This window comes from Rhamphochromis longiceps, linkage group LG7, assembly GCF_057381845.1.
Source record: "Rhamphochromis longiceps isolate RC_006_pf linkage group LG7, R_longiceps_female_GT1.1, whole genome shotgun sequence".
Lineage (NCBI taxonomy): Eukaryota > Metazoa > Chordata > Actinopteri > Cichliformes > Cichlidae > Rhamphochromis > Rhamphochromis longiceps.
In genome coordinates, this window is record NC_140563.1 from 8,318,016 (window position 1) to 8,335,348 (window position 17,333).

The 17,333-nt window shown below is 37.5% G+C and overlaps 2 protein-coding genes across 2 annotated transcripts; one reads left to right on the forward strand and one right to left on the reverse strand.

The window, feature by feature from the left end:
* Positions 1 to 4,430: 4,430 nt before the first annotated feature.
* LOC146664700 (uncharacterized) lies at positions 4,431 to 7,700 on the forward strand. Its single transcript, XM_085411932.1, has 8 exons — positions 4,431 to 4,475; positions 4,794 to 4,894; positions 5,039 to 5,242; positions 5,406 to 5,492; positions 5,698 to 5,951; positions 6,108 to 6,236; positions 6,319 to 6,459; positions 6,951 to 7,700. Exons 2-8 carry the CDS (start codon positions 4,861 to 4,863, stop codon positions 7,116 to 7,118), a joined length of 1,017 nt encoding a protein of 338 aa, XP_085268058.1. The 5' UTR covers positions 4,431 to 4,475; positions 4,794 to 4,860; the 3' UTR covers positions 7,119 to 7,700.
* Positions 7,701 to 8,130: 430 nt separating this feature from the next.
* Positions 8,131 to 15,762, reverse strand: LOC146664701 (uncharacterized). Its single transcript, XM_085411929.1, has 10 exons — positions 15,373 to 15,762; positions 12,288 to 12,362; positions 11,873 to 12,028; positions 11,296 to 11,432; positions 10,909 to 11,109; positions 10,599 to 10,644; positions 10,432 to 10,523; positions 9,121 to 9,231; positions 8,728 to 9,004; positions 8,131 to 8,600 (listed from the first exon to the last, which is right to left on the reverse strand). The coding sequence occupies exons 1-10, from the start codon at positions 15,511 to 15,513 to the stop codon at positions 8,394 to 8,396; spliced, it is 1,443 nt and encodes a 480-aa protein (XP_085268055.1). The 5' UTR covers positions 15,514 to 15,762; the 3' UTR covers positions 8,131 to 8,393.
* Between the last annotated feature and the right edge of the window lie 1,571 nt (positions 15,763 to 17,333).

A 17,333-nucleotide genomic window follows, 5' to 3' on the forward strand; every position in this document is an offset into this window, starting at 1 on the left:
ATTCTACTGTATATAGTATTTTATTTTATTCTATTCTGTACAGTTGTGTACTGTATTTATTCTTATTGTATTCTAATTTTTGCCTCATAACTTTTGCACTGTCCACTTCCTGCTGTGACAAAACAAATTTCCCACGTGTGGGACTAATAAAGGTTATCTTATCTTATCTTATCTTAAGCACTGTCTATATCAGGGGTAGGCAACGCCAGGCTTCGAGGGCCGGTGTCTATGGGCTCAAAATGTGGTCATAAATATTTTGTACTTGTAAAAAAGATTTGTACTTGTAAAAAAGATTTGTATGTGTAAAAAAAATTTGTGCGTGCGTAAAAAAGATTTGTATGTGTAAAAAAGATTTGTGCGTGCGTAAAAAAGATTTGTATGTGTAAAAAAGATTTGTGCGTGCGTAAAAAAGATTTGTATGTGTAAAAAAGATTTGTGCGTGCGTAAAAAAGATTTTTATGTGTAAAAAAGATTTGTGCGTGCGTAAAAAAGATTTGTATGTGTGAAAAAGATTTGTGCGTGTGTGAAAAAGATTTGTGTGTGGACTTAGAAAAAAAAACCCTGCAAGTTACAAGTACGAATTTTGACCCTATTTTTCTTCCTTTAAGCTGATTGGTCAATGTCATGTCAATCACAAATTAAACAATCCAATCAGAGAACAGGTGGGTTTGGCTGTCGGGGGGATGCTTTACGGACCTTCAGGTCCTGGAAGGGTTGCAGATTGAAGATGGAGGACAGCGGTGCCGCTTCTGCGGCGCAGGTAAGCTTTAGTTTATGGTTTACTGGAACAAGCTAATTGTCCAGACATATATTTTTGAATATCATGTTCGTTTACTACACTGTAATTTTTCACGGTGCCAAAAGATAGCTTAAAAAGGGCTCTCAACATTAGCCCTAGTGTTGCATGTGTTTAAATAGTCTCCTGTGTGGCACGGTCTGTCTGCTTAAACATCAGCATCGTGGAGAATTATGTGTTTGGATTTAAGTGTAATCCCGATGAGATGTCGTTTTGGTAATAATTGGAACTGAAATGCTCTGACTTGACCTTAGCACTGGTCCCAGGTCACCCCCGAGTTTGTGTTAGAGTAATACTACAGTAATTACAGTATACAACAACTTTCAGCAGCTACTGAAAGTTAGGGGACCTAGCTTAACTTTCAGTAGCTGCTAACGCATTAACGAGCAAACTGCGCTAACGTGTTATGCTGCCCTAACGGAAAATCGGTTAATGTCATTTTAAGGAGATTACTGCTGACAGCACAAATATATGTGTGTGTATAAAGTATCTGATTTCAGTTTTCTTCTACTACTGTAATTATGGCTTAACAAGCTTCCTCAGTGTTCTTTTAAACTCTCACTCATGACTATTAGTTATACTGTTAACTATTTTAATATTAGGTTAATAAGGGAAAAAGGGATATATCGGGAAACCATATGGTATTGTTTAAATGAAGATGCAGATGTTCAATAACATATAAATATATTTTCAACAGGAGCCAAAGACTGCAATAGAGAAGGCTATACTGAATCTTGTGGGAATTCTGTCAACTTCCCAGTCTGATATTAGGAGTAGAACTGCAACCACATCTGTTACTGCGACAGTGCCTCAGCAAACCCCAAGAGTGAGCACCCAAATAGAAATGCAAAGGTAAAAAGAAAAAGAAAATTGCCAGTAATGCTACTCCTTTCTTTTTTTTTCGGGGGGGAGGAGTGTTATGGAACAGTAATCAAAGATATTCAGTAAAGTAGAAGCCCAGATAATTAGGTTTGTATTTCAGTTGTTCATATTTTTAATATTCTTTTCCCTGTATTCTGGAGAAGACATAAAATCTGTACTGACAAGGATATAATGAATACTGGATTCAAGGAACCCTTTTGGTTTTGAGTTACTCTTTGGTTTTGGTTTAAAAATATAATTCATAGGCTTTAACCTGGCATGCACAAAAGTAAAATGCTGCATCCAGGATTTGTCTCTATTGTGTGTTCAGCTTTTACTCTTACTCTCTTTTATGTAAGTCATCTTTTTATTTAAACAACCTGCTCTGCAAATTACCTATGCTCTTGGATCCTCCTTAAACATCATTATGACATTTCACCTTAACAGTAATGCAGTACTTTTCCAATCAGATGAGTAGTCTTGCTTTAATTTGGAAGAATTTGGCGCAGTGTTTAATGCCTCAAATGTATAATCTTATTTACAGGTCATTTCCAGCAATGTTTCAAAGAAGGCAATCCAAAGGAAAGAGGCCTTTCCCAGCTCCTAGTAATGTCATACATGCAGTTCGCAACCTTCAGTTGCAATTCTGTCTTTTGCCTGACTCCACGACAAAAACCCCAAAGAATGAAATACGGCTTCTTCAAGCTGGACTTGGAAGGCGAACTCTCAGCATAGCTGACAATGCTGATCATGAAGAAGTACTTTTCTCAATTTTAGATGCCTTTATCTTGTCAAAAAAAAATCTAATTTTAAACTTTAAAATTAAAATTGAAAAATGTTACAATTTGATTTGACAAACTAATGATGAGGAAATGTTTGATTTCTTTTAACCCTAATTTAGATTACTGTAGCTCTGCATGAAGAGTATCCGAAGATGAAGGCCCTAACAGGTGGATGGCTCTTGTATAAAGCAGGAGGTAAGTCATTTTAACTCCCCGACTTTGTGTCTGAGTTAATAGAAGACATTTACTTAGAGCCAAAAGCATCCGGATAAGTTTTACAAGAAGCTTTTTTGTCTAATTAAAACATTTCTAACACTTCTTCCGAGAATAACTTATGGAACACTGATATGGCTTTTATTATTTATTTTTCAAATTTGTAGGCATGGTCTTTTTTTTCGATTAACTCACTTTTTTTGTGCATTGTGATTGAAAAGCTATAAAGGCATAAGATGCACATCAATACACTTCCATTGTTTACAGGTATAAGATCAACAGTACAGCACCACTTAATTAAAAACTTGAATATTCGGAATATGTTTATGGATGAAATATTGTTTTGGTCTAGTGATTCATTCAACATTTTAAGCATTGTTTAAAAATGAAAAGCATAGTTTGCTACAAGGTAGTTTTTAAAGACATTGCTATACAAGAGTAGTGTTCCATAATGTTATGGATTTATTTGTACTTTATGATCTCAACTTTTAGAACATTGCTGTATTGCGAATGCATTATTTGGTTTTTGTTCCATATTCTAGGTGGTAGCGGACAGAGAAATCTCTCTCTAGTATCTCAGGGAACACAAGGCTACACAGCCAAGACGCTCAAGATGGCCACCAACAATGGAAAAAATACTCTTTATATTGTCCCTCTCCAAGAAAAAATTGATACTACACCTCTTCCACATGATGCTGCAGAATTCAGCAAAATGCCGAAGTCTCAGTGCAAGACCTGTGGTGTGACTATGCCTCTTCAGCTACTTGTTTGTCACGTAGAAAACTGTGTACAAGTAAGCCAAATTCAACAGTAAAACAAACATTGCTACCACCTTTGCTAAAAACTAAAACTTTTTAAGTTGTATTCTTTTTACTACTTTCAAAATGGAAGGACAGAATATTATGCTTTACCCAAGACTACTTTGGGTGAATTTCCAGAGTCAATGTATGTGCTGAAATCAGTCGTAAGTTTTGCTCTAAATGTCTGTGAAGTTTCTCAGTTATCCCAGTCATTGTAGTCTAAAGAGTTTGCAAAGAAAACATCTGGACTTCTATAAGTTTTCTTGAAGATGTGCCACCTCTCATCTGAGAAGCTTCTTCGTTTCTTTAGAGCATAGGTGTCAAAACCTGTCCCGCAGCCTAATTACATTTGCCCTGCGAAGCCATACCAAATTACTATTAGAGTTGGCCTACTGGTATTATACAGCTAATATATATATTGTTTAGTATTAAGCTTTGCTTGTTTCATATTCCGTTTTTTAGCAAAACGTGTTTGAGTCCATAAGAAAAGATTCATTCTTATATCTGGAGGAACAAATATATTTCAATAAATATTAATGTTAGCCCGCGACTTTGTTCCAGTTTTGAATTTTGGCCCACTGTGTATTTGAGTTTGACACCCCTGCTTTAGAGCAATTGGTGGAGAGTCCAAAACTTTATGCCCTATTGGAGTGTCCCCATGAGGGGCGTTGATCCCCTAGTTTGCTCTAAATGACAAATCGTGAGCAGCATGTAGCTACCATAAATGTGAAAGCATAACTGACCAGGCACATCAGAATGAAGTCCAATTGGAGGTGAGTTCCCAGATATATTTAACATTGTAATATGGACAATACAAAATTCCAAGCAGATCTTTGTTCAACTGTTTCATTATTTGCTAATTACCTGTGGCATTCTGTGCTAGATTTGGACTGTTCATCTTTGCTAGGACTAAAATAAATACACTTTTTAATTGCAATATCCTCTTCAGCCTTCTTGTCCTGTTTGTGGAAATCATTATCCTCCAGATGACTTGGTCTTGCATGCCAGTACATGTGGTGATCGGTAAGTTCATTTTAGTTGGACAACACTAAACAAATGCTATGTGTAGCACATTTATAGTTGCTCTTGCTTCTGTCTTTGCATCATGTCATAGCAGGGGCTCATCCTTATCTAACCTGTTCATCTTCTATGATCATGTTGACCACATGGATGAGCTTTTATCAGTGTTCATCCTGGCATTTTAACAATATACTTTTGCTTCTTTAGAGTGCATTGTTTAGGTGACCTTATCTTTTATTGACAGTATTCCTGCATCCATCTATCGATCGATCGGTTTAAACACTGATGGGTTTTTTTTCTTTTGCAACACTTTGGGTAAAGTGAAGTGGATGACCTGCATCACGCAGCACATGAAGTCAGAGACACACTTCTCAATTTTGCTGCTGAGATGAACACTGACATCCCAGCCAACAATAAGGAAGGTACTTTTCATACCAAATGTCAGAGTATATTTAAAATTCCAAATTGACGTGCTTACCAGAAAGTGTGCTGGGCCTTAATTTTTTGGCTTACTGGGTTTACAGTACAAAATGTTATTTTTGCATACAATGTACTTTATCTTTTAGTAGAACAGTGGAAAAAGGCCAGTGATCCCCAAGATGCTGCAGTTTTGTTTAAGAGGCATCTCTTAAAGGAAAAGGAGGAGAACCCCAAAATCACAGCTATCATTGACATTCGACAAGATCAAACATCCCAGAGCCGAGAGATCATTGCTTTCTACAAAAGACCACAGATTGATTGGGCAGGACCTTTTCGTTGTTCTTTACAAGGTAATGCTTATGGTGAAGCATAGATTCAGTTACTTTCTTTAAAGGCTGTTTAACATTCCAACTTGGTAAATGAGAATTTTCCATTAAAGGGTGCTGTAAAGCAGTTTGTAACTTTACTTGTGTTGTTGTTGTTGTCTTTTTCTTTTTCCCAATTTTAAAATAGGTGACACAGCTGTTGGCACTGGGGTCCAGAGACATTTTTTCAGCATGGCAATGCTAAAGTTGCAACATGGCTTTAACATCCATAGCGGTATGTTTCTTTATCCTTTTCTTAATTAATGTGAGATGAGTTTTTAAAATAATCCATCGAGAAATTTACTCCAGAAATTTAAAAAAGAAAAAAGAAAAAAGATTGAAGTATTGAAGCATCATGTTTGACCACTTCATTAATCAACTACTTACGTCAATAGATAACGCTATACCTTTTTTATTTTTCTTGTACTGTTCTTCTCCAGGTGCAGCCAACATGACCCTTCTCTTTGAGGGACAAGAGAACCATCTAGTGCCTTCTACTTCTCAGATTTTGGCAGACAGTGACTTATTTGTGGTAGCAGGCAGAATGATTGGGCATTCATTTTTGAACGATGGGCCACGATTGCATGGCCTCAGCAAGGCTATTATTCACATGGTGGTCCATGCTGATAGAGACACTGTCACTGTACAGCTCGATGATGTGCCAGACCTAGATATTCGTTCTACAATTTGCATGGTGAATACTAATTTACTTCAAGCCTTTGTGAAATCATAATTTAAATTAACTCATTATTTTTATATACGTGTAAATACCCCCCCCCCCAAGAAAATGCAGATTTTTTATGCAATATATTTGCAACATACTAAAATGGAATTTTTTTTCCTCTATAAGCTTGATGGTAATAAACACCTCACTGAGCAGCAGAAGGATGACATTAACAATTTGGCCATTTCCTGGGACTTGCCACCCGTTAGTGCAGAAAACCGCAGATGGCTGTTCCAACAGCTTCTCCATCATGCAGTAAGATTGCCCTTTAAAAAATTTTTTTAGATTGTCATCACCTAAGCAAATGTCATGTGGTTATTTTTAATTATTGTTTTAGGTGATAGGCCGAACTAAAAGGCAGACAAAACACATCAGAAAAGGTCTGAAGGACACCGGATTGTTGACTATGCTTCAACAAAGACCTGACACAGCCTCAGTGGTCTTTCCCCAGCATGAAGACAGCATTCTTACTGCACAGGTATTTCAATGCATTTCTAATATGCCGACTACAGTGACAAGGCTAGATGGCATGACAGTTAATGCTGCTTTTAGGGGAGGCTGTAGCTCAGGAGGTAGAGCAGGTCATCTACTGATCAGCAGTTTGACCCTGGCTCCCCGCTCTGTATGAATTTTTGGTAGGAAGTACAGAAAATAACAATGTGATTGTGACAATGATAATTGTTGTAGAAAAAACTTTGAAGGGTCTGGGAGAGTAGAAAATTAAGAATCAGTCCTTTTACCATTATACTTTAAGTGAGACAAAATGATTGATTGATAATACTTTATTCATCATGAGGAAAATTCTTTTAAAGGCTGCCAGATAATCCAGTGCCATCATGAGCACCCCGTAGAATACACCATATATAAATGCCAAGTGTCGGAAAAAAGTCCCTTCGCAAATTTAACATGTAAAAAAACTGTATTTAAGGCAGTTGCATTCTTAAGTGTGTCTCTGAAATCTCATTTTAGGCTGTTCTTAGCCACATTGTTTGGCCAGGAGATGAGGGCGATGATGAAGACGATGATGATCCACCTTACCCACAAAGCATCCAAATGCAAACAGTGGGATTTCTGAAGACCTACATTGAAACAGGCGAGTGTAATTGCATTGTGATTCAAAATTTGAATCTAATTTAATTTCTAATGCATTGATTATTTTTACAGCCACTCCATTCCAGCTCAGCCAGCTGATGAGGTTTTGGGTCGGGTGGGAAATTCCGACTGGTACCATGAAGGTTGAAGTAGTCGAAGCAGACTACCTCATATCCTCTACATGTTTTGGAACGTTGCGTGTGCCTGGGCACTTCCACGAGTACAATGTCTTTTCCAAACATGTTGATGATTGCATTGCAACTTGTGCCACAGGTTTCGGCCTTATTTAAAAGCAATTTGTAGACACTGGATGTCGAATAAACTTGCTAAACCATGCTTGAAAAATGTTTTACATAGCCAAAAGTTTCACTGTTACTTAGGCTTATTGATTTTTTGTGAATATTGTTATGCGAGTTTAAATATAAAAATTAAAGTTACAGTTCCCACCATTAACATTTATATTTGAAGTTAAGGAACTAATGATTGTGTTATTTAGGTTTCAGTCATTGTCATGCATCCGATTTACATCATCTCTTTGTTTGAAGAAGTTTCCTGGATTACACGATTAATACCAAAGCTGTATTAAATGTTACACACAGTCCAATGATGTTGAATATAATGTTAATAAAAATCTGCCACACTGTCAGCTGTGGTCAAGCTATTTAATTACCGCATGCAGGACAGCTAACACACATCAAAACATTACAGTTCTACAGTCATGAGAGTTTTTGTCACTTTCAAGCTGTTACCAATAAAGTCAAGTTTTGGGCTATGAAAATTGGATGATAATTTTCCGGATTATTTTTGAGGTTGTTTGAAATCATTTTGTAAATCAAAGGAAATATGCTTGAACACCCCAAATTGAAATCCAGAATTTGTTAAGGACATGGATTTGGAGCAGCAGTTATTGGACTTAAATACAAGTTACATTCTAGACTCCATCACAGTTAAGAAAAAGAAATCTTGTCAGACTGTAAATAAAGTATATTAATTGAATCTTGCCTTTAAAATGAAATAAAAATATAAATCAGCAAGAATAGGCATGATGGCACCTAAACAAAATTTTATTGAAGCTATTATTAAACAAAGGACTTACATGAGAACAGAAAGCATTTATCATGTTACCTTTGCATTAACTGACAGATTATCAGGAAAATATGGTTTAGTAAACTCATCAAACACAAAATGCATTAACATTAAAAACTGAAAATAAATATTGATGCAGACTTTTAGTAACTGTCCTCAGATACAAAAACTGATAATTCAACATAATGTAAACATCTGTTAGGGCATATTATTTTCAACTATCACTAGATAAAGCTATAAATCCTGCCTGTTCTCAAGAATGCCTTCCACATACTGGAGAAGGGAACTGTAAATGTCAGCCCCATAGGACATAGAGGGTTCCATGGGATTGAAAAGGTGTCTCACTCTTTCCAAATCCTCACTGTCAAGTGGAGACACAAGTTCTGGAAGGTGAATACCAGTTTGGTCCAAGTCTGCAATGTCCACATCTGGATACTCTGCCTGAAATTAGACGCCATCAATTCAGGAAGTCTTTAAAATACATGCTTTATTAATTTTGTCAATGATATACATATATTTTTTTTTTTCAAAAAAGCAATTTGAATAATTTAGAGATGTGTAATCATACCACAATACTTTCAGGAGGATTGACTGGATTCTGAGTCTTTCCAATCTCCCATAGTTGGTTTGGGGTGTAGTTCCGCTCTGTCCTAAGAGAGTGATTGTTCCAGCCTTCAATAAACGTCTCCAAATCTGCTTGGATTCGTGGCAAAAACACATACTGTGCACAAAAAAGGTCAGTACAGTTTGTTGGATCCAACAGTCTGTCTTCCTCAAGTCTGTGAAGAAGATCGTAGTAGATGTTGGTGACAACATTCCAAACGTCTCGCCACAGGCGCTCTATCCTTTAAAACAAAACAAAAATTTTAAACGTAATTTTGTTAATAACACATTCAATAATTAACGCCAGAATACTACACCTGGCAATCAAAAATATGTTTTTGTTGTAAATTAGGAATACCTTTGGTTATGCACGCTTTTGCCAGACATAAAGCTTCCTCTACCACAGCCCCGAACTTCAAACATGTATCGAGCAATGTCAACATTCTCAACTCCTTGGTCTCCCCTCACTCTAGAAATATGAAAAACAAAGGACACAGAAATTGCAGAGTATCACAGTTTAGCAATATTTTAAAGTTAATCATTTAAAGAAAAATGTGAATGTTTTACATTCAACTGTATAATATTTTTAGGGCTCTTTGAGCTCTTATGCAGAGCTATATTTGTAAATATTTTCCCCAAAAGTACAATACACAACTAGCAATGTTAACTTGCAAAGTCAGTGAAATGGTTGTTCTATCACAGTCTGGCTGAGCAGCTGACTATGTGAAGTATTAATATTTGACCCAAGTGCAGACAAAAATGGAATGTGGTACAAAACTTGAATGTTAACAGAAAGCAAGCCGTTTCTTAAGGCTGGTAAAAACTATACAAAACAAAAGGCAGAGATGAAGCTAAACTGGGCAGACTAAAGATAAACATAAAAACAAAAACATGAAACTCGCCGTGGATACAAAGATACCTGAAACCTGGAGCGTAGAAGCAGAGACGCATGGAAACATGGCACAAACGACAACAGACAACATGACAAAGAATGAACAGAAACACACAGACTAAATACACACAAGTGTGATTAGAGAAAATGAAAACACATGGGAAACAGCTGACACTGATTTGACATATTCGTCCATATTTATCTGATCTTCTACATTTGTACTACATTGGTACTCGCCCCCTCATACACTTCGCTCTTTTTCAGCTTCCCTTCTGTCTGTTCCACATGCTTGCCTAACTACAATGGGACTCAGAGCCTTTAGTTGTTCTGCCCCAAGACTTTGGATGTACCTCCGCCAGATCTCCGGACAACAAACACTTTCACCACTTTTAAGTCACGTCTCAAAACCCATCTATTCAGAATTGCATACACCTGATTCTGTATTAGTCCATTTTAACTTGATTAGCTTTTATACTGTCATGCTTGCTTTTCTCTTCTTTAACTTATGTCTACATTTTATTTGCAATGTTTCAATATATTGTATTGTTGCTATTGTAAGATAACCTTAAGGTGTTATAAAACGTGTTATTATTATTATTATTATTATTATTATTATTATTGTAGTATTTCTCTGAAAATATAATACAAATGATAGGAAAATTCAATCATTTCCAGACAGCAAGCATGTGTGTCAGGCACGAATGTGTATTCAAAATATAAGTGAGACTCATTTAAGCCTCTATGCTCTAATGTGAACAGCAAGTTTTTGCATTATACCTCAATGGAAATCCATGCTTCTGTACAGCCTCAAGGAAGAACGTCAGTGCTGTAGAAGCCTTGTTGTTGTTAGCTGCTTTCAAGTACAAGATCTGAATATAAAGAGACATTATGGAAGTACTAGTACTAGCATCACATTTTCTGCTATTTTAGTGAAGAATGCAAACCTTCCTTGAGAAGCCATCAACACCACCAAACATCACAAGTCCATATCTGTAAAGAGACAAAGACACAGCCCCTAAGACTTCAGCCACTGAGTATAATTAATTAATTGCATTTTTCACCAATAATCAAATATGATATATAAACACTAAATATATATATATATATACATATATATATATATATATATAAAACTGCTAACTTGGCGGTAAAGTGATGGCGTAATGTAAAATACAGTGTTTGCATATGCATGAATGAGTTAAATAGTAATGGGCCCAAATGTGCCCTATGACTATTGAGTTATGTTAAACTTACCTAATTAACTTATGGTTGGTGTCAATGTGGAGTAGTGACAGAGGACCAGGAACACTGTATGTCCTTCTGACAACACATCCAAGATTTGCCATCCTTTCAAGGATTCCAGCGCTGTCAACACGACGCATGGAATCCCATACTCTGTTCCACTGCACCCTGTGGCCCAGTGCCCTGAGGCATCCTTTAACCATTCTGTAGCCTAAAAAGACATTCCATAGTGAAAGAATCACAACTGCACATTGGAAGGCACTTATAGTACAGTAAATCAAACTACTAACTAATCATGACATTCAGCTAGTGTTATTCATGTAAATATGAACGGTTGCTAGCAAGAAAAATAAAATAGCCTTATTACAAGCATTATTTTTCACATGAATAACTAACCCAGATTTTTTTGATTCCTGTTTTATGGCTGCAATTAAGTTGTCAATTTCATCATCTGATAGTGAGCTGTAGGTTGCCGTTATTGAGAGGCCCCACTCTTCCATTCTTCGTCGGACTGTTTTCTGCGATATGCCCAAAAGCTTGGAGATACAAGGAACGGAGAGGTCCATCTTTATTAGATCTTTGAGGTGGTCTTTTGAAACATAGAGCTTTGGCCTCCCCCGTTCACCAGCTGAGCTGTCAACAACAATGGCAGACCTTCTTGTATCCATATCGGAATGGATGAGGCAGATGAGGTGGTGAAGAGCTTCAACCACCTAAAAAATGGTTGCATTAAAATATTTAGTTGGATGAAATCCTGGAATTCAGTTTTACCATCTTACTATCATTATTCTTATACCCAATCTTTATATTGAAACACAGAACAAAATTTCATCTTGGATTTAACAAGGCAATGGATGACAGGTGCATTTGTATAGCATAATTACTACACTGTAAAATTAACATTATAAGATACATAAGAATGGCATATATTGAAACGATTTTTAAAGATAACCAAAACTAAATCAAATAAACCTACCACTGATGGAACATTAATATGAGCAGAAAGAGAACAGACTAGAGTTGATGCGTTCACGCAGAGGAACTCAATATGATCAAGGTCCAAGGGCTGCTGTTGGTAGGACTGCACCAGCCTATTTTGAAGGTTTTGGAAAACATGTCTTCCTAAAGCCACCTGAAAGAAGAAAAAAATTATTCAATTACTAATATCATATGAAGTGCATTGAAGGAACAATGAAATGTCAAACTGCGTAAAACTCAATAAAACCAAATAATATTCTCATGAAATCTTTTTATTTTGATTAACTTTGTAATACAGTAAAGAAACTGAATTGCATTAAAAATTATTTTTAAATATGTTTTATCCTGTGCCACCTTGCTGTATTCAAAAAATTCAAACAACTTTACTTTAATAATGAAAAAAATGAACCCACCAAAGAGTCACAGGAACATCCCAGGTTCTCTGTTCTGGAGGGAGATCGACCAAGGTCCACTTGATTTACAGTCACCTGTTAAGTAAAACAATCAGGCAATTTTCAAAGATTTACACGTTTCTCTATGGATGTATCATACACTCTACTATTTCTCTCTCTGAAGTACCCTGTGGATGTTCCCATGATGACACAGATGACCCACAAATTTAGTATAGCACACTTCAAAACACATAACCCGATGCAGAAAGACTTTAAAAGTCCCTAAACACATGTGACATCTGTTAGGGTTGAAAATTTACTTTACAAAATTATTAAGTAAGGCTGTTTCTTTTTTTTTTTAAAGATGTACACAACGCAAATGTGCTCATAAGCATGTTGGCACTCCATGTTTGAAGGTTGAGAATGTCATTCAGCGCTGTATTCGAAATATTGCAGGTACACATAGAGTGCAGAGGGGTTTTTTGCAGTATGCTTACAAACACACGTTAATGGTTAGATTAGTCTCTGGATTAGGGAGGCTGAACAAGATGCCGTGAACTGGGCCTTAGAATCAGCATATGTTTTTATTGTCACAGTATATAAGCTGTAAAGCCCGTTTCAGCATTATCCTTTTTGGGAAGCTGGTTCACACAAAAGGCTGGCACTATAAACTTGTAATTTCAACTGCTGAAGCAAATCCAATCTTTTTAAATCATTTTCTCCTGATTTCCTTCTTAAATTTTTGAACAGGACACATCCAGCAAAGCAAATATCAACAGACATTAGCTTACTGACACCAGACAGACACTGCACTACAGTTAACTACAGAAGCATTCTTGGTCAATCTGGTACTGTATAACAGAGTACTTCTCAATGTCACTGCCTATAACAGGGCTCTAGACTAACTTTTTGACATGGGCGCACCGGTACGCCTAACTTTAAAAATTTAGGCGTACCGGCACAAAAGTTAGGCGCACTCAAATTTTTCAACCGCATCGCTTAACACCGCAGTTTTACATGTGCACTTTCTTTGGGGGGGGAAGTCCATACAGACAATATTAATTTCTAAATTATTAACTAACAAACTTGTGCTTAAAGTGCTTTGTCAATATTGTAGAAAATGTTAAAAACTTAATCATCATCTTGGCCTCCTCTGACGACCTGTTTGCTGCTGTCTGCTGCTGAAAGGCCGTGGGGAGAGGGGACACTTGGGCAGTGCATTTACTGCAGCATATAATGTGTTTTCTGGATACACTGTGCTTTTTCAGCATTCAAATATTGATGGCACCGTGTCAGAGCACTGGCTATGAATTTCAGACAGATCAGGCCTTAACTTAACAAAAAAGTTATCAATAGTTCTTTTCATCTTTTCTTATTACCCACAGCTACAGTACATCCACTTCTCTCAGGCCTAGGCTGCTCACTAGGGCTGAGTATCATCACTGATTTCTATAATCCATTCAATTCCGGTTCTCAAAGTCCTGATTTGATTCAATTTAGCCTCAGACAGTCAGAAATATTATAATTCTGATCATTTATCAGTACTGATACACATGAGACTTCATCAGAATTGTGAAAATCACAGCAGATGCCTTTGTGTGAAAGTAACTGAGAATAAAACACAGGAAAACATGAAGGAGATTTTCCTGGTCTGGCTTTTTATAGCAGATAACCTTAAAAATATTCTGCAATTTTGCATAATTTTAAGAAATTTAAATTTCTTCAGTATTGAACAGCAGAAATTAGGCTTTCTTGTCCGAGGTCATTTAAGTGAAAAAAGAAAAAGCGCTGTAAACAACGCTAGACTGGTGGGTAATAAGCGAATGAATAATGCAGAAAACAGATTTGAGACGGGAAACTGTTCCTGAAGTACAGAGAGAGAGAGAGAGCTGTGCAGGAAGTGTGATTTTTATCGTGGTGGAAGCAAAACAGCAAAAGTCAGAGGGAATTCATGACGACATTGATCAAATGTGAAGCGCAGTTTGCTGCTTCTTTTGCTGCAGGCTCGGTGAATTTTGGTTGGAGAGAGGCAAAACCTGCAGCTCAGAATCAGCGCAAAAAGACGTAAACACAGCGCGGACCCGAAGAATCGCTAAGCTCCGACAGCGTGTCCGTGTTCAGGCCGTCGGGTGAGAAAGCCGAGAAAGACGAAGCTGATTCTGATGTGTTGGGTCCGCTCCGTGTTTAGGTCTTTGTGTGGAATCCGTTAATGAATTGATATCGCTTTATTCAAGCTACTCACCTCTCTCTTCCACCTGCACTTTCAACTGGACCACGGCCAATCAGAGAGGTCCCGCCCCTGACTATCTCTGATTGGTTTAGTCCACGATAGGGGCATAATGTGTGTCTGTTGTTGACCACACGGAGAGTTACAGAGATTTTTTTTTTGTTACCGGAACAGTTGGTCGCACCTGTGCGACCAAATATTTATTTTTAGTCGCACCACTGAAAAATTTGGTCGCATTTGCGACCAAATTGGTCGCACTCTAGAGCCCTGTATAAGCTGTCATAAATCCCAAAACGCTCACTCAGGAAGCTTGTTAAGCCATAATTACAGTAGTAGAAGAAAACTGAAATCAGATACTTTATACACACACATATATTTTTGCTGTCAGCAGTAATCTCCTTAAAATGACATTAACCGATTTTCCGTTAGGGCAGCATAACACGTTAGCGCAGTTTGCTCGTTAATGCGTTAGCAGCTACTGAAAGTTAAGCTAGGTCCCCTAACTTTCAGTAGCTGCTGAAAGTTGTTGTATACTGTAATTACTGTAGTATTACTCTAACACAAACTCGGGGGTGACCTGGGACCAGTGCTAAGGTCAAGTCAGAGCATTTCAGTTCCAATTATTACCAAAACGACATCTCATCGGGATTACACTTAAATCCAAACACATAATTCTCCACGATGCTGATGTTTAAGCAGACAGACCGTGCCACACAGGAGACTATTTAAACACATGCAACACTAGGGCTAATGTTGAGAGCCCTTTTTAAGCTATCTTTTGGCACCGTGAAAAATTACAGTGTAGTAAACGAACATGATATTCAAAAATATATGTCTGGACAATTAGCTTGTTCCAGTAAACCATAAACTAAAGCTTACCTGCGCCGCAGAAGCGGCACCGCTGTCCTCCATCTTCAATCTGCAACCCTTCCAGGACCTGAAGGTCCGTAAAGCATCCCCCCGACAGCCAAACCCATCTGTTCTCTGATTGGATTGTTTAATTTGTGATTGACATGACATTGACCAATCAGCTTAAAGGAAGAAAAATAGGGTCAAAATTCGTACTTGTAACTTGCAGGGTTTTTTTTTTCTAAGTCCACACACAAATCTTTTTCACACACGCACAAATCTTTTTCACACATACAAATCTTTTTTACGCACGCACAAATCTTTTTTACACATACAAATCTTTTTTACGCACGCACAAATCTTTTTTACACATACAAATCTTTTTTACGCACGCACAAATTTTTTTTACACATACAAATCTTTTTTACAAGTACAAATCTTTTTTACAAGTACAAAATATTTATGACCACATTTTGAGCCCATAGGTGTCCTGCGGGTTTTAGATCTCACCCTGGGTCAACACACCTGAATCAAATGATTAGTTCATTACCAGCCCCCTGGAGAACTTCAAGACATGTTGAGGAGATAATTTAGCCATTTGAATCAGCTGTGTTGGTTCAAGGACACATCTAAAACCTGCAGGACTCTGAGACAGGAGAATCAAGCTCTTCACGTTGAGGACCAAGATTCTCCTGTGTCGGGACCACATCAGTAGATGGTTCTGAGACTGGAGAAACAAGCTCCTCAGGTTCAGGAGCACTACTATGACAATTTCCCACATGCCAAAGCAACGGAGGAATGTGCTTCATTTGAGCACAACACACAGGGAACCAGCAGTCAGTGATGGGCAATAGAGGAAGCCTGGAAGCAAGAAGCAATCCTGGACTACAATAGGCACAAATACAGCTTGGATAACCTAGAGAGGATGTTAGCACCTCGAGTTGTTGAAGGAAAACTAGCTGCTGGCTCTTTTCTCCAAAGATTTGTTCACACATATGCTTGTTTAAGATGCCAAATGTTAATGAAACTATGCATATTCATGTAACCACAATAAAAGGCAGTGCTACAGGGGAACTGACCAAGAGTGCCTGGGGAAGCGGCAGGAACAGCGCTTGGTCCGGTCATCTCCCTCGTCCACGAGATCACACAAAGAGCTCTGGTGCCTTGCATCTTGCTCTTGCTAGTTGCAGTAGGTGGTCTCAATTGTTCCAGCAAGGTTTGTACTTAGACAAGCCTAACATGTTTCATCATGAAAAAATGTGAACCTTATTGCTATTTCCCCCACAAAAATGTAGTAATAATATGTAATCTGACTGGTATTCAAAGGGTATAATTTCTGAATTTGAATTATATATTGGTTTTCATAACTAGCACCGGTGCTAATTTAAAAAATCAAGTCAATGAAAGTAGGAAAATGTTTTAATATATACTAATTTGATAGCATTTTGTGTACGTAAACAGGACGTGGCCATTTTGGCCACGAACAAGCTGAGAGGGAGTTTTTTTGTTTTTCTGTCACTGCACAACAACAAAGATGCATAAAATTCATTGATACTGTTAATTATTGCTAATGTAGACCGCTCATAGTTGTCCAGGATTGTCATGTAACCTGCGAGCCCACAAATCCCATTATTACAGTGATGACTGCAAACACGATCTGAATGTTTAAGCTCAGAGTGTTTGAAAGTACACACTAAAGAAAGTGGTTACATTTCTCAGTTTGCTCTCATTAACATTAGAGAAGAGCGGCTGTGAGGCTTGATCCTGCACTGCCCTGACTTACAAAGCTTGCTCTACCCTAGGCAGTTCAAACACAGAACACGTCTTTGTACAAGCACAAGACATAGCAGGCGCTAAATAAACTAGAAAAGATTTGTCACCTGAACAGAGATCGTGTAGTCTATCCCAGCTGTCATGTGATTTACACATAAACTCCACAGCTCATTGAGAATAGCTGACAGCTCCTGCTTTACAGCTGGTCTGTTATAGAA

Coding starts and splice junctions, on each gene's coding strand:
- LOC146664701 (XM_085411929.1), bottom strand. CDS start 15,513: ATGTCATGTCAATCACAAATTAAACAATCCAATCAGAGAACAGATGGG. Junction 11,433..11,872: donor ATATTAATGTTCCATCAGTG/GTAGGTTTATTT, acceptor TGTATCTCCAAG/CTTTTGGGCATATCGCAGAA. Junction 10,524..10,598: donor TTGATGGCTTCTCAAGGAAG/GTTTGCATTCTT, acceptor CTTTATATTCAG/ATCTTGTACTTGAAAGCAGC.
- LOC146664700 (XM_085411932.1), top strand. CDS start 4,861: ATGAACACTGACATCCCAGCCAACAATAAGGAAG. Junction 5,243..5,405: donor TTTTCGTTGTTCTTTACAAG/GTAATGCTTATG, acceptor ATTTTAAAATAG/GTGACACAGCTGTTGGCACT. Junction 6,237..6,318: donor AACAGCTTCTCCATCATGCA/GTAAGATTGCCC, acceptor TTATTGTTTTAG/GTGATAGGCCGAACTAAAAG.